We start from the raw sequence: 13,506 nt of genomic DNA on the forward strand, positions 1-13,506 counted from the left end.
CTGAGACAATAGGCAACAAATGGAAAAATATGAAGTGCAACAACAACAACAAAAAAGCAAACATTGGCATGCAGTTTGACATTTGCACACAATCCCACGCCCACACATTGACACACACACAGTCCATGATATGCCCACGCACATTTTACCGTTTCAGATAAGAATATAAACATATACACTCTCTCGCATAAAAATTGCCACTCATACACATGGATTCTCTATTGATGTTTCTTTTTGACACATGCACATAAATATCACAAAACACACACGCACACACACACACACACACACATATACACACACACACACACACAGAGACACATACACTCCTCTCTCTCTCTCTCTCTCACACACAAACACACACACACACACACACAAACATATACACACAAACACATAAACACACCCACACTAACACACATCCACACACACACACACACACACACACACACATACAAGCACAAACACTATCACAGTCTTTTAAACACTCTGTCGCTCCCCCCCCCTCTCATAAACACACACTCAACACCCATTTAGCCCACACAGTCCTGATAGACTTACCCATTAGCTTTGCTGCGTATCTGCAGCAAATCAGCTTTAGCCGCTGTGACATTTAAAGCAGAAACCGCTCGATATCACAAACAAAGCTGTGTGTACTTGCTGAGGGGACGCCAGAATAGCCTGTTACATTTGTTCCACTCAACAGCCATTTTGGTTCATCATAACTGCCAACAATTCTTTTTTTGTTACTAGGAAAACCTGTATTGCGAAACACAGTTGCCTGTCACATTGTCTTTGTACTTTCACTTACACACACACACACACACACATGCACACACACACACTACACACACATACACACACACACACACACACACACACACACACACACACATACACATGCACACACACACTACACACATACACACACACACACATACACACACACACACACACACAAACAGACACACGCACACACACACACTAACAATACTATTTATATAAAAGTAATGTGATAAGCACTTTGCAAACATCCAAATCACACACCCACCTATGTGCATGATATGTACACACACACTGACACTCAAACACACACTCACCCAGTCACACTTGATGTCGCTCACACATGCATACATAGCTAAATGTCAACTTCTCAGCTGTTGCGCAAATACAAGTATAATAACCATTTTTTGTTTTAGAAGTCTCTCCCATCCACACTCTTCAGGAATGTTAACTGCTTTTGTTTTGTCTGCAAAGAAGTACAATGCACCCAAGTTTGCTATGTTCTGTGTGTCCCATGTTAGTTGCATTGGCTAACTTCTCTCACAACCAGGGGTGTAGTGGTAAAATAAGAGGTTGGTAAACTATGAATTCTGTGATCAAGGTAAGGTGGACTGCGCCATGCAGTATCGTATTTTTTAAAAAGGTATTTTGAACATGTTTGATGATGGTGGAGGTTATTGTCCAATGTTTATAACAATACCAGTGGTATTAAATGGTTCCGAGAGTGTTGATGAGTATACATATTGTGAATATGGATAATGCAGTGTGATTTTTTTATGTTAAAAGTTGCAATTGGCAAATAAACTTTTTTGAGAGGTGGATAAACTCTATTTCTAAAATTTCAGAGGTGGATAAACTTTGTTTACTTGCGTTTAGCCTCCACTACAACTCTGCTCACAACCCACCAACTTCTCATGGGTCCAAACAAAATGTCCACCACATCTTAGTTCCACCACAGAATTATATGTACACAAAGTGCTGTGACACAATTTCATGGAATTCTCCACAAAGCCTTAGACTTCTGCTTATCGTTTGTACTTGTCATTGGAAACATGATCTTGAATGTAGTGACTCAGCTTGAAGTGGCCATAGGGTCTTGGAGAAGAGCGTCACTGAAAGTACTCTATTTGTAAGGGTTTGAATTTTTACTTCCTCATTGTCACACCTTTGTGTTCAATCCTTGTCAGCTCATAAAGTAGCATAGAATAATAAGTGAAGACAAAAGAACACTTGACAGTCACTTGACATAGATGCTTTGTCAGCTGAACATGTTTTCCAAGGCAGCCTTTGATGTCTGCTGATTATAGGTTGGTATTTAGCCTTTGTGAATTTCTCATTGGCTGATGTATGTTCAAAGGTACGTTAACATTGCCAAATAGTAAACTGTAGCTGTTTATATATCCACAGCAGATACGTCAGCAGATGCAATGGCACTGTGCTGTCACTGTTCCATAGGCAGGGTTTAGCTTTGAAAGTAAAGTAAACAGGGGCATGGAGAGTCTGCTCTCTGTGACCACTTGTGGTTTACTATGAGTAAGATATCACCCATTCCACTGAGATGTGTGCAAACATTGAAAAAATATACAGAAAGAAAGGTGCCTTGCACAATGGGTCATTCCTATATGTCATAATTCTGGGTAGTACCTAGTAATTTGTGATAGATGGGCTTAAGACAAAATATGCAAATAAAAAACAGGTATTAGCATGTAAGTTACTTACACATCAATTTATTTATGATCACCTCTGTTGTTGGTTACTCTGTTGTCCTTTTTAGATTATAGGCAAACACTCTTTACAGTTTGCCTATTCATTACAACACATTTCATTTTTTTGTAAATGGAGATTTTGTAAATGGAGATGACCAGTATAGAGAATGCCAGAACAAGCCCGTTTTACAAAGGTAAATGGAGATTGATAGAATATACATTGCATCAAAGCAGAATATTTGTTGTTTGTGCATGTTAGTATTATATGTATACATTAAACTGCCTCAGATCCTAGCAGCTCAAGGGAGGTTCTGGTTTGTGCTTTCAGTGAGGGGAAGAAACACGCCACCAGTTCAGAGTCAGTCAGTCATGTCCCCAGTGACACACAAAAGGTTGGCATGTGGAGTGACGAGGCTTTGGAAGGTGTGAACAGTGCACAATCAGTGTTCTCAAGTCATGTGGAAGAAATACAAACACAAACTGGTTGTGTTACACAGCAAGGCTTGGTTCCTTCACAACAAAGCACAGTAGTGAGGGTGGTACAGTGTGGGCATTGATTTTGTTGGATTGCCAGTTCATATAATGCTCCATTACAATAGATTTTTTTAACTCTTAGAGATGGGACTCAAAGAAACCATTTGATATGAAATGAATCAATACTTAAACAGGAATTTATATGCAAAGATTTACCGTCAAAGCTGTAAAGGTATATCTGTGCAATAGCATCTAACTATGCTGAAGTACTTGTCTTATTGATTTTTGCCCCTGAAGTATAATTTTTATATTAAGGCATGTTGACTATAAAAGGCCAACATGCTATATCTGGATGTAACCTACTCCTGTGTAGTAAACAAATGTGCACTTTTGATCAGCTCTGACCACTAAAAAATGTGACATTTACGCCCACACAGTTGTTTGTTGTGAGTGAACACGTTGCACGCTCACATCCTCAACAAACCTCGGCCATGTGATACAATCACCTCAGCTCATGCACTGTGCTTGCGTGTTCTGCAGGTACCTTTCAATGCTGCTGGAGCTGGGATTACTTTATTGTATCCTTGCTCATTCAAACACACTGCACTAAAGGCATTGCACCAGTCACTGCACTAAACCAATCCATAATTGTTGTCTAATTTGAATTATGCCATTTTAGCTGTACCATGCTCGGGTGCCATATTCCACATCCCCTTAGGTGTTGCTTATGTCCACTTCTTTTTTCTCTTTTAAGAAGAGTATTTTTGTCTGTCACTGCCTTGTGAGAGGGCGAGTGTGATTTTAGTTTCCCGCATTTGCATCACTCAGTGGACTGTTGAATATCTCAGTGCCCCCGGAGCCTTTCTGCAGGCCATGTGTCGGGTGACTAAAACACACACAATTAGGGAACATCATAACCAGCCCATAGTTCCTCTGATATGCAACCCAGCGAGCTCAGGACAGGACAATGTGAGCATTATCGTTAGCGACTGTTAAATGCAAAGCGCGCTGATTGCCACAGTGCAAGTCAGGTGTAACCACAAAGCAGATGTGAAGCATTTTCTCCTTTTTTTTGTTTGAAAAAAAAAGTGGTTCTGTAAAGGGAGCCATTGAGTGACTGAAGAGGAACTTTGATAACTGTTGGTAAGCATCTGATACAGTATCATTGTTGTTTAGGGGGGGGTTTTTTCCTCTTTTTTATAATCGAGGAGGCTCGGTGGTTTCTACTAGGGTCTTGCCTTGAGGACATTATTCTTCAAAAGCTCCTAGCAAGGTTCCTGTAGTGAAGTTTTATGAAGCTAGTTTAACAGCAACAATACCTCTCTCCATCTTTCTTTCTCTCTCTCTTTCTCTCTCTCTCTCTCTTCCTCTCTTTTTTCCATCTAAGCAAACTAAGCCATGGTGGAAGTTGAAGACCATAGTCCACCTCCCCTTCCTCGTCTCACAACGCAAACGCCTCTCCTGGGTTCAGCTCGCAGGCCATAAAGGTAACTGAGGTCAACAAAATGTCAGAATGATTCACTGTGTGGCCTTTTGCAGTGTCACATTTTCAACACCCACCCCACACCAAATATATGCATCTCTATGTCGTCTGGAAAATGTGTTGTTGGAAAGCTTGGAATGAGATGTTCATTGCACAATAAAATATCATGATATTGAAATGTAAATGTATTTATTTACTTTACATACAGTATTATTCCTTATAGTTTAGCATTATTCATTTACAAGGATACAAGGAGGTTTATTTGTCACATTCATAGCAATACTAACGTAAAGCATGTAGTGAAATTTCGTTTGGTGTTCAGCTTTTTCTGTGCAAGTGTGAAGAAAGAAAGATCAAGAAATATTTTAATAAATAGCAAGAGAGAATAAAAAGTGCAGTGTTTCATTTTTAGTTCTTTTTTTTCAGTATTTAGCTCACGCTTTTACTGTATCCAAAGCAACTCACAGATGAGGACTTACATTAAAGCTACAATGCCTGAATAAAAGACTTTAGAGTGCAGTACATACTATGAGATAAATAGAGGATGATTGATTGTGCAGAAGTTTCAGTGACAACTATAGGTACCCACGTGACAACCAGAGAAAGTAATTAACAGATTAGTTAGATGAATCTGAACTGTCTGAATCTAACTCTTCCTGCACTCTTTTGCCATCAGGGTTTGTTGTACATGTTTGATGTTCTCTGGGTTGGGTTTATCAACACTCAGTGGCAGATGTTTTAGATGTAATTTCATCACAGTATGTGTCAAAACACGTGCCGTGGTACATCCAAACGGAACACATGGCGAAATCTGCAGTCTGTTTCGGGGAAACTTCCAGAAACAATTGAAGCAGTTTCCCGAGCACTGCCATTTTGCTCCGTGTTCTAAAAGCAAACTTGATGTTTGTTTGCCTTTTATTTCCCGGTAGACATGTATCTATTTACACTTCACAGGGCGTAATCAATAGCTCCTTTGAACATTTAGAGGAATATGCTGGAGATTGACTTTAAATGAGAGTTGGTTGTCTGTTTTTTTTAGCACTTTCCCAGAAATTATGTTCTTTTTCTGTCCGTCAGCAGCTCGATGGTTCCATGCAATTGCACTTCCATTCAATTGAGAGTGTGTTTGAATGATTCCCATATTACGGTTTCATGATGGCGACGCGTCATGCGTTGATTAGACAATCAACTGCACATTTAGTAGTCTAAATTCAGTGTAAAATGAAAAGGCACGAACGGCCAAGTTACTTTGTGTGCTGCAGTCTCCTGAACTGACATATCTCTGCCCCCCCCCCCCCTCCCACCCCACCCCGTTGCCTCCTCAGGTAGTTTCAAGTCTGGTGGTGAGGGGACCATCCTGAAGAAGTTCTCGGAGATCGAGAAGCAGTGTTTTGAGAGACTGCAGGGTGATGCCCTGGTGGGCTTTGTGCCGGCGTACCACGGGGTGGTGCAAAGCGACGGGGAGCCCTTCTTGCAGATGACCGACCTGTTGGGCAGCTTCGAGGGCCCTAATGTCATGGACTGCAAGATGGGAGTCAGGTAGGATGCCAGGATGGTATTTAGTTTGCATATGTTTGCAGCATTATTTCCTTGTTACAGGGTCCCTACAGGTCCTTGAAATACATCTTTATAACATCTTTATGTCATGTTTGAAAAGGCAGGAAACGTAGTCTATCATCACTGTAACACAACACAATCAAGAAATGATTTTTCAAATTCTTTATTCCTTTTATTTCTTTAATCTGTGCCACAAAATATGACATGTTCGTGGTCCTTGAGTTATAGGCAATTTGGCCTGGAAAGTCTTTGAATTTGATGTTTAAGAAGGTGTGGGGACGTTATCAAGGCAAGTCATGGTTTAAAATCATGATAATCTCATTAGTCCTCATTGAGAACTTTTTCAAAGGTTTTCATATTTCTTATATCTCAAGTAATCTGTTTGAATCGGTTGCTGTTGGCATTTTAAACTACTGAATGGTTCTGCAGTCATGACAAAAAGTTAGCTGCAACAGTTTAACAGTTGTCAGTTGTTATTAATTTGTTATTGTTGGCACGGGTGGCCTTTTTTGTTGAGATTTAAGGAGAAGCCACGTTTTGTGGGGAAGAAAACATGGCACTGCCAGTTGTAGTTTCATTTCCTTAATATTTCTGTTTTTTTGTTCACTAGTATTTGAGGGAGAGGTTGTAGCGTTCAGTAACATAATCCATAGTTTGCATGATGTCAAGTGTTGGAAAACACCTTTGTGTGGTGATGTGCCAGTGGAGGTGAGGGTTAGAAATGCAGAGATACACTGGCTTTCTCAACTCTATGGGCCACCTGGTTGGGGTTCACTCCCCAGTCTCCTGTTAGGGAGGGTGGGGCAAGACTCACAAGAGAGAGGCCTTCTTAGCACAGACAGGCAGCCACAGGTTTCCTGTGCATATGCAAGACAGTACCACATACAGGAGCTCACACACTCGCACACACGCACACATACGTACACACACGCACACATACGCACACACACACACACAAACACAAACACACATGCATACACACAGACATGCATACACACACACATGCATACACACACACACACACACACACACACACACACACACACGTCTGCACACACGTGGGGCGCCCCTGAGGACTTCCTTATCACTACACACTCACAGCCGCACACTTGCAAACACACTCTTGCAAACAGAGTCATGTCAACCTCGGCTGTGGTGTTTTGAGCAACGAGGACTCCCCTCACGACTTCCTCCTTATATTCTCGAGATGTGTGAGTGTATAGAAGTGAAACTGAAATAGTTAACAGAAGTTGGATCCTCTCTCCAAAATTAAAGGTCACATACTGTATAAACTCGAGTTGTGTGTCCAATCCCTGTATTGCAATTTTCTGTTGCATCATCACCCTGTGATATTCTTAGTGAGTTTAGCTCCTAAACTTGTTATGTAGCTGTTGGTCTTAATCATGTATGTGTACATCTGTCTTAGCATCTCATAAGGCCTTTAGACAAAGGGCTGTCCCAGAGTCTTCTTAGCATTTCCTTATCCTAACTCTTAACTGTACTTCAGCTGTGTTATGCAAGCAGGTTTGGCATAGTAAGGCGGGATTCACACTGATGGCAAGCAGTAGATTTTATATTATTTGCTATGGTTTGACAACAAATGGTTGGCACCGTGAGCATTTTGCTAGTGACATAGGAACTGAGCATTGAACTTTCAGAACATAGTGCCAGGCTCAGCAATGTCAGTTTGATGTATCCTAGGAGCACTTCAGACATTCTGACCAATCAAAGCAGTAAAATGTCTCATATGTGCGGGACGCTTCTTTCCATTGTAGGGAAATAAGTACCCAGTAGCTTAGCAACGAGATAGAACTTTGTTTGAATCAGTCGAATTATTATGGTCTGAGCATTGCGTTACATTCTAGCAATGCCGCTTCAGTATTTTCAGTGTGATCTGCACCCAAGCCATGCGAGCCCAGCTGAAGGGTACCTACAGTAAACAGATTCTCCAAACAGTGTCGGAACACCCCGATCCAAGCTGTGCGGCAGCTGCCCGGAATGCTCCACTTGAGAGCGCCGGAGTGTTCACAGACCTCCGCTCTGGAGGCGAGGCCCTTTTATTTACTTTCATTGGGGAACTCCAGGCCAAGCCACGCTGTCTGCTCTGTGTCTGAAATCACCTCTCGTCATACATCTACTCCCCTCCTGCCTGCACTGCCCTGTCTTACCCCACCACCTCCACTGCCCTGTCTCACCCCCTCCTGCCTGTACTGCCCTGTCTCACACCCCACCAACCCCTCTTGCCTGCACTGCCCTGTCTCACACCCCACCAACCCCTCCTGCCTGCACTGCCCTGTCTCACACCCCACCAACCCCTCCTGCCTGCACTGCCCTGTCTCACCCCCTCCTGCCTGTACTGCCCTGTCTCACACCCCACCACCCCCTCCCGCCTGTACTACCCTGTCTCACACCCCACCGCCCCCTACTACCTGCACTGCCCTGTCTCACCCCTTCTTGCCTGCACTGCCCTGTCTCACCCCCTCCTGCCTGCACTGCCCTGTCTCACACCCCACCACCCCCTCCCGCCTGTACTACCCTGTCTCACACCCCACCACCCCCTCTTGCCTGTACTGCCCTGTCTCACCCCCGCCTGCCTGCACTGCCCTGTCTCACACCCCACCACCCCCTCCTGTCTGCACTGCCCTGTCTCACCCCCTCCTGCCTGCACTGCCCTGTCTCACCCCCCAACCTGTTCCGCAGGACGTATCTAGAGGGGGAGCTGGAGCGGGCGCGGGAGCGACCCAAACTGCGGCGCGATCTCTACGAGAAGATGCTGGAGGTGGATCGGCAGGCGCCCACGGCGGAGGAGCACAACCAGAGGGCCGTCACCAAGCCACGCTACATGCAGTGGAGGGAGACCCTCAGCTCCACACACACGCTGGGCTTCCGCATCGAAGGCGTCAAGGTGAGGCCTCGGAGCAAGGCAAGGAGAGAGGGGTGGCCAGCCAGAGCCAGAACTGCTCAAGGGCATCTGCTCAGCAGTTGCCCAGGGGCCTGAAGTTAATTAGATTTGCTCTCAGGTGATGATGCTGTACCTGAGGTAACTGAGGTTTTGAGCAATGTTTCCAGGTCGTAACATGACAGATTTCTCCTGTTCTGATCGGTCGATTGTGAAGTTTCTTGGAAATTGCTAAAGTTCCCAAGACAAGAATTTGTTGCCTAACACCTGTGGGGAAGTGCCTCAACAACATCAGTCAGTGGCATTGCTCAATAACTTGCCCTGTGTATCATCTCCTTCAAGTAAAATGAATAAAGATGAGTCAGCCTTCAGAGAAATCCCACATGCTTGAACCAACCAACAACCTTGAACATGCTGCTGGAGCTGTTTTTAAAGGAAGCTGTGGATGTGTTGCTTATGTTTTTTAAACTGTGCCTTTTTACTTTGCAGATCTACCCTCTAGCAGAATTTGATTTAATCACATTTGTGTACAACATGAAAATATTTGTTGCACTTACATCCAGTTATTCAAAACTCATACATACAATCTCCTGCCTCAGTATTGATGAATAGGTGTAGAATTTTCACTGGGAGTCATATACACTCATTTCAAACTAAGTGCAAAGGACATAATGTGTTTTATGATAAAGCTTGTGATTGTACAGGATATTATGATAACTTTTTTGTTGGTAAGCAATAACAGTTATGTAATGCATGGTATGTTGTACACTAGGTGTACCTAATCTAAGCCTAAAGCAGATTCTAGTGTTAGAGCTAGCTGTGTTTTGACAGCTTTCGATGGAAACAACTTATATCTGTCTGTGATCATGAGTTTAGAAACATGACAGTTTCACCTCTCACCTCATCTCTCACCACTGACTGCCTCTCTCTCTCTCTCTCTCTCTCACAGAAGGCAGATGGCACCTGCCGGACAGACTTCAAGAGGACGCGCTCAAAGGTGGACGTCACTCAGGTCTTCAGGGATTTTGTCGGGGGAAACACCAACATAATTGTAAGTGACACTGATGGCATCCAGCTCCACCAGTTCAGTCACTTCCTTTGCGTGCACACTTGCCGTATGTTAAGAGTCATTATAAAAACAAAACATCCGGATGTTTGTGAGGTTGTCACCAAGAAAATCTGGGAAACTCATGAGAATTTGATATTTTTACATGTGGATACACACAGTGCTGTATTACATCTTGTGTTACATCCTCAACAGACATTGTTATAGTTACGTTCCTTAGAATATGCCATTGATTTCCACACAATTATACTGTACAGTACAGGCCAAACGTTTGGACACACCTTCTCATTTCAATGCATTTTCTTTATTTTCATGACTATTTACATTGTAGATTCTCACTGAAGGCATCGAAACTATGAATGAATGCAAAGTTATTTGGCCCACAGATGAATATTTGTCAAGTTATGGCTTGCTGAATATGATATTAAATAAAATAAAAAAAATAGCAACTTTGAAGAAACTACAATATAAGACATGTTTTCAGTTATTTCACACTTTTTTGTTAAGTACATAATTCCATGTGTTCATTAATAGTTTTGATGAATCTACAATGTAAATAGTCATGAAAATAAAAGGAAACACATTGAATGAGAAGGTGTGTCCAAACTTTTGGCTTGTACTGTACATATCATGTAAAGCATACAGTATATTATAATAGTGTAATTATCTTGGTGCTGCCACTGCTACATTCTAGTATGTCGTTTATGTCTTTAAGACATTTGTTTTCATGATCTCAATGTTTCAAGGAACATTACATGTTTGGTGTTTTTATCTTCACACAACGATTCCTCAACTCATTATTGTGGAAATGGACTACCTTTTACTCTAGTGGGTTGAAGTGTGTTAATTAGACCGTATCAAATATTGATTGTACCTCACACTTACTGGATGTGAAGAACATACACTACTGGTCAAAAGTTTGAAGTTACTTAGACATTTCCATTCCACTCCATTATAGACAGAATTCCAGCTGAGATCTGTTGCATTGTTTTTTAATCAGGGCAGCAGTTTTGAGATTACGTTATGTGCATACATAATTGCAAAAGAGTTCTCCAATGTTTTCTCAGTTAGCCTTTTAAAATGATAACAGATTAGTAAACAGAATGTGCCTTTGGAACATTGGATGAATGGTTGCTGATAATGGGCAAAGTAGATATTGCATTAAAGATCAGCCATTTCTTTCTACAGCAGTCGAGAACCCTTTTGCAATTACTGTAATTTCCCAACTATTAGCCGCTGTTTATACATTGATTTTGCAAAATTTCTTCAGCTATAAGGTTAATACACAGGGGCAGTTAATGTGGTATGGTTTTGTTTTGTTAACTTGTATTAAACACTGTCTTGTGGCTTATACACAATGCGGCTAATACACAGGAAATTACTGTATGTAAGCACACACCTGTAATGTAGTCTGAAAACTGCTGCCCTGATTAAAAAAACAATGCAACTTATCTCAGCTGGTATTCTGTCTATTATTAAGTAGAATGGAAATTTCTAAGTGACCCCAAACTTTTGACCAGTAGTGTATATGTTTTTCACATCCAGTAAGTGTGAGGTACAATCAATATTTGATACGGTCTAATTAACACACTTCAACCCACTAGAGTAAAAGGTAGTCCATTTCCACTATAGTGTATACATTATATATAATAGTTAAGGTACAGTACATGACCATTAGTGTAAATAGTGCTCCACCCTAACTGCTTGTGATGTTACTGTTAAATATTTAAAGTTACTTTAACCCTGAAAGCAAATACTTACTTTTGATACTTTCTCAGATACCACATGAATAAATAGCCTAAGCACAAATGTTGGTTTATGCCATGGGTTTTCTCTCACGCTCTCACTTTCTCCTTATCTCTCTTTCTCTCTCTCTCTCTCTCTCTCCCTCCTTTTCTTTCTTCCTCTCTCTTTGCCTCTGAAAAGAATGCATATGTGAATAAGCTCCGAGAGATCAAACAAGCCCTGAACACATCAGAGTTCTTCAAGAAGCATGAGGTTAGCAAGCAGGGTCTCTGGCTGCACACAAACCTCAGACTCATCATCCAATGTGTTAAGACATAGAAGAGTACAAGAGGACTTTAATGTAGCATTTAATATAACCTGTATGGAGTGCTGTTTTGTCATCTAAAAGTTTTGTAATTAATTTACAAGTAATTATGTGTAACTATTTACATCATCACTTCTTTGATAAGAGGTTTGACATGTGATAAGGTTTGACATTTGAGCAGATACAGTACAGAGGTACAAGTGTTTTGGAAACAAGAGCATAGAAACATAATGAACTGAGGCTTCCTCTGCTGTCCTGCAGGTCATCGGTAGCTCCCTCCTGTTCATCCACGACCACACGGGCCGCGCCGAAGTGTGGCTCATCGACTTCGGCAAGACCACTGCCCTGCCAGACGGCCAGAGCCTGCAGCACTGCACGCCGTGGAAGGAGGGGAACCGCGAGGACGGCTACCTGTGGGGCCTCGACAACCTCATCCACACGCTGGCCTCGCTAGTCCAGGGGTGACCCCTGACCTCTAAGGCTGAACTCTGACATCGGCCGCAAGGATGAGGACTCACAGTACGTCACTCTGTCTGTTTTGTTGACACTTGAAGTGTTACATTGTTGCTGCAGACATTGTTGATGCAGTACTTGAAGGAAACGTATCAACAAACTATTGTGTCACGTTAAAAGGGCATCAAGGCCATCGAACAAAGCACAAAAGCAGATGCCCGAGTTCAGTGCCAAAAATAACAATATTCTCAAAATATCTCCTGTGAATATACCATGAGTCCTTTAACCAATTAATCACATTCCTCCTGTGAGAATGGAAGTGTGATGTATGTACAGTAAGTCCACGTTACTAGAAAACTGAGTGTGTTTGTGATGTGTCATAAAGTGCACAACAATTGCATTAGGGATTGCAACTCTATCACTCTAACGCCTCACCACCCCAACAAGATTTTGCAGATAGCAGTTTCATACAACTGACTGATGCCACTTTACACAGCCTGTACAGAGAAAGTAAGGAGATATAGTATGTTTCAAACTTTGTTCTCATATCCTCTTATGTTAGTGTTTTTTCCTCTTATGGCAAAGAAAAGCAGAATATTTGGATCCACTGTGAGTACTAATAGCTGTTTTTAAAGTACTGTATTCCAGTACAAACCCATTAAGCACACTTTTTTCTGAAACTTTTTCAAAGTTCACGACACTATGCAAAAGTATTTGCATTTTGCATGACATGTAAATTTGTGTATTGTTTATCCATGATACATCTGTGAAATAAAAAAGTAAATATAAATTCAGTGCTATCTTGCTTAGTTAAAGATTTCCTTGCTTGATGGTTACAACAGCATGCACACCCTTAACTATTTGTGGTTGTCTGGGTTAGGGTTTAAAAGGGCCATGTCCTCAAGTCCTCATTCTCTCTAGGCGAAATGAAATAAAGGCCAATCTGAATGTTTAGACAGCAATTATGTCAAATATAGCTGTTCTTCCTCAATAGTTTGGTATGAGATCGGTATGTGTATAGTCATCATTCCTCTA

At 41.9% G+C, this 13,506-nt stretch overlaps 2 protein-coding genes across 2 annotated transcripts in view; one reads left to right on the forward strand and one right to left on the reverse strand.

The window, feature by feature from the left end:
• ivd (isovaleryl-CoA dehydrogenase) overlaps positions 1–711 on the reverse strand; it is a 15,465-nt gene extending 14,754 nt beyond the window's left edge. Inside the window, exon 1 of the mRNA XM_076300581.1 lies at positions 562–711. The gene's annotated coding sequence lies outside the window, so the exon portion shown is untranslated. The remainder of the gene's footprint in view (positions 1–561) is intronic.
• The window catches only part of itpka (inositol-trisphosphate 3-kinase A), a 15,984-nt gene extending 2,723 nt beyond the window's left edge, over positions 1–13,261 (forward strand). The window contains exons 2-7 of the mRNA XM_076300579.1: positions 4,351–4,450; positions 5,772–5,985; positions 8,704–8,908; positions 9,852–9,953; positions 11,895–11,966; positions 12,280–13,261. Coding sequence (XP_076156694.1) covers positions 4,351–4,450; positions 5,772–5,985; positions 8,704–8,908; positions 9,852–9,953; positions 11,895–11,966; positions 12,280–12,483 — 897 coding nt within the window. The 3' untranslated portion in view covers positions 12,484–13,261. The remainder of the gene's footprint in view (positions 1–4,350; positions 4,451–5,771; positions 5,986–8,703; positions 8,909–9,851; positions 9,954–11,894; positions 11,967–12,279) is intronic.
• The last annotated feature ends 245 nt before the right edge of the window (positions 13,262–13,506 follow it).

Source organism: Alosa pseudoharengus, unplaced genomic scaffold, assembly GCF_046254945.1.
Source record: "Alosa pseudoharengus isolate Yale_2024_CS ecotype anadromous, Long Island Sound unplaced genomic scaffold, YU_APseudo_1.1 YU_APseudo_1.1_scf_22, whole genome shotgun sequence".
NCBI classification, from domain to species: domain Eukaryota; kingdom Metazoa; phylum Chordata; class Actinopteri; order Clupeiformes; family Clupeidae; genus Alosa; species Alosa pseudoharengus.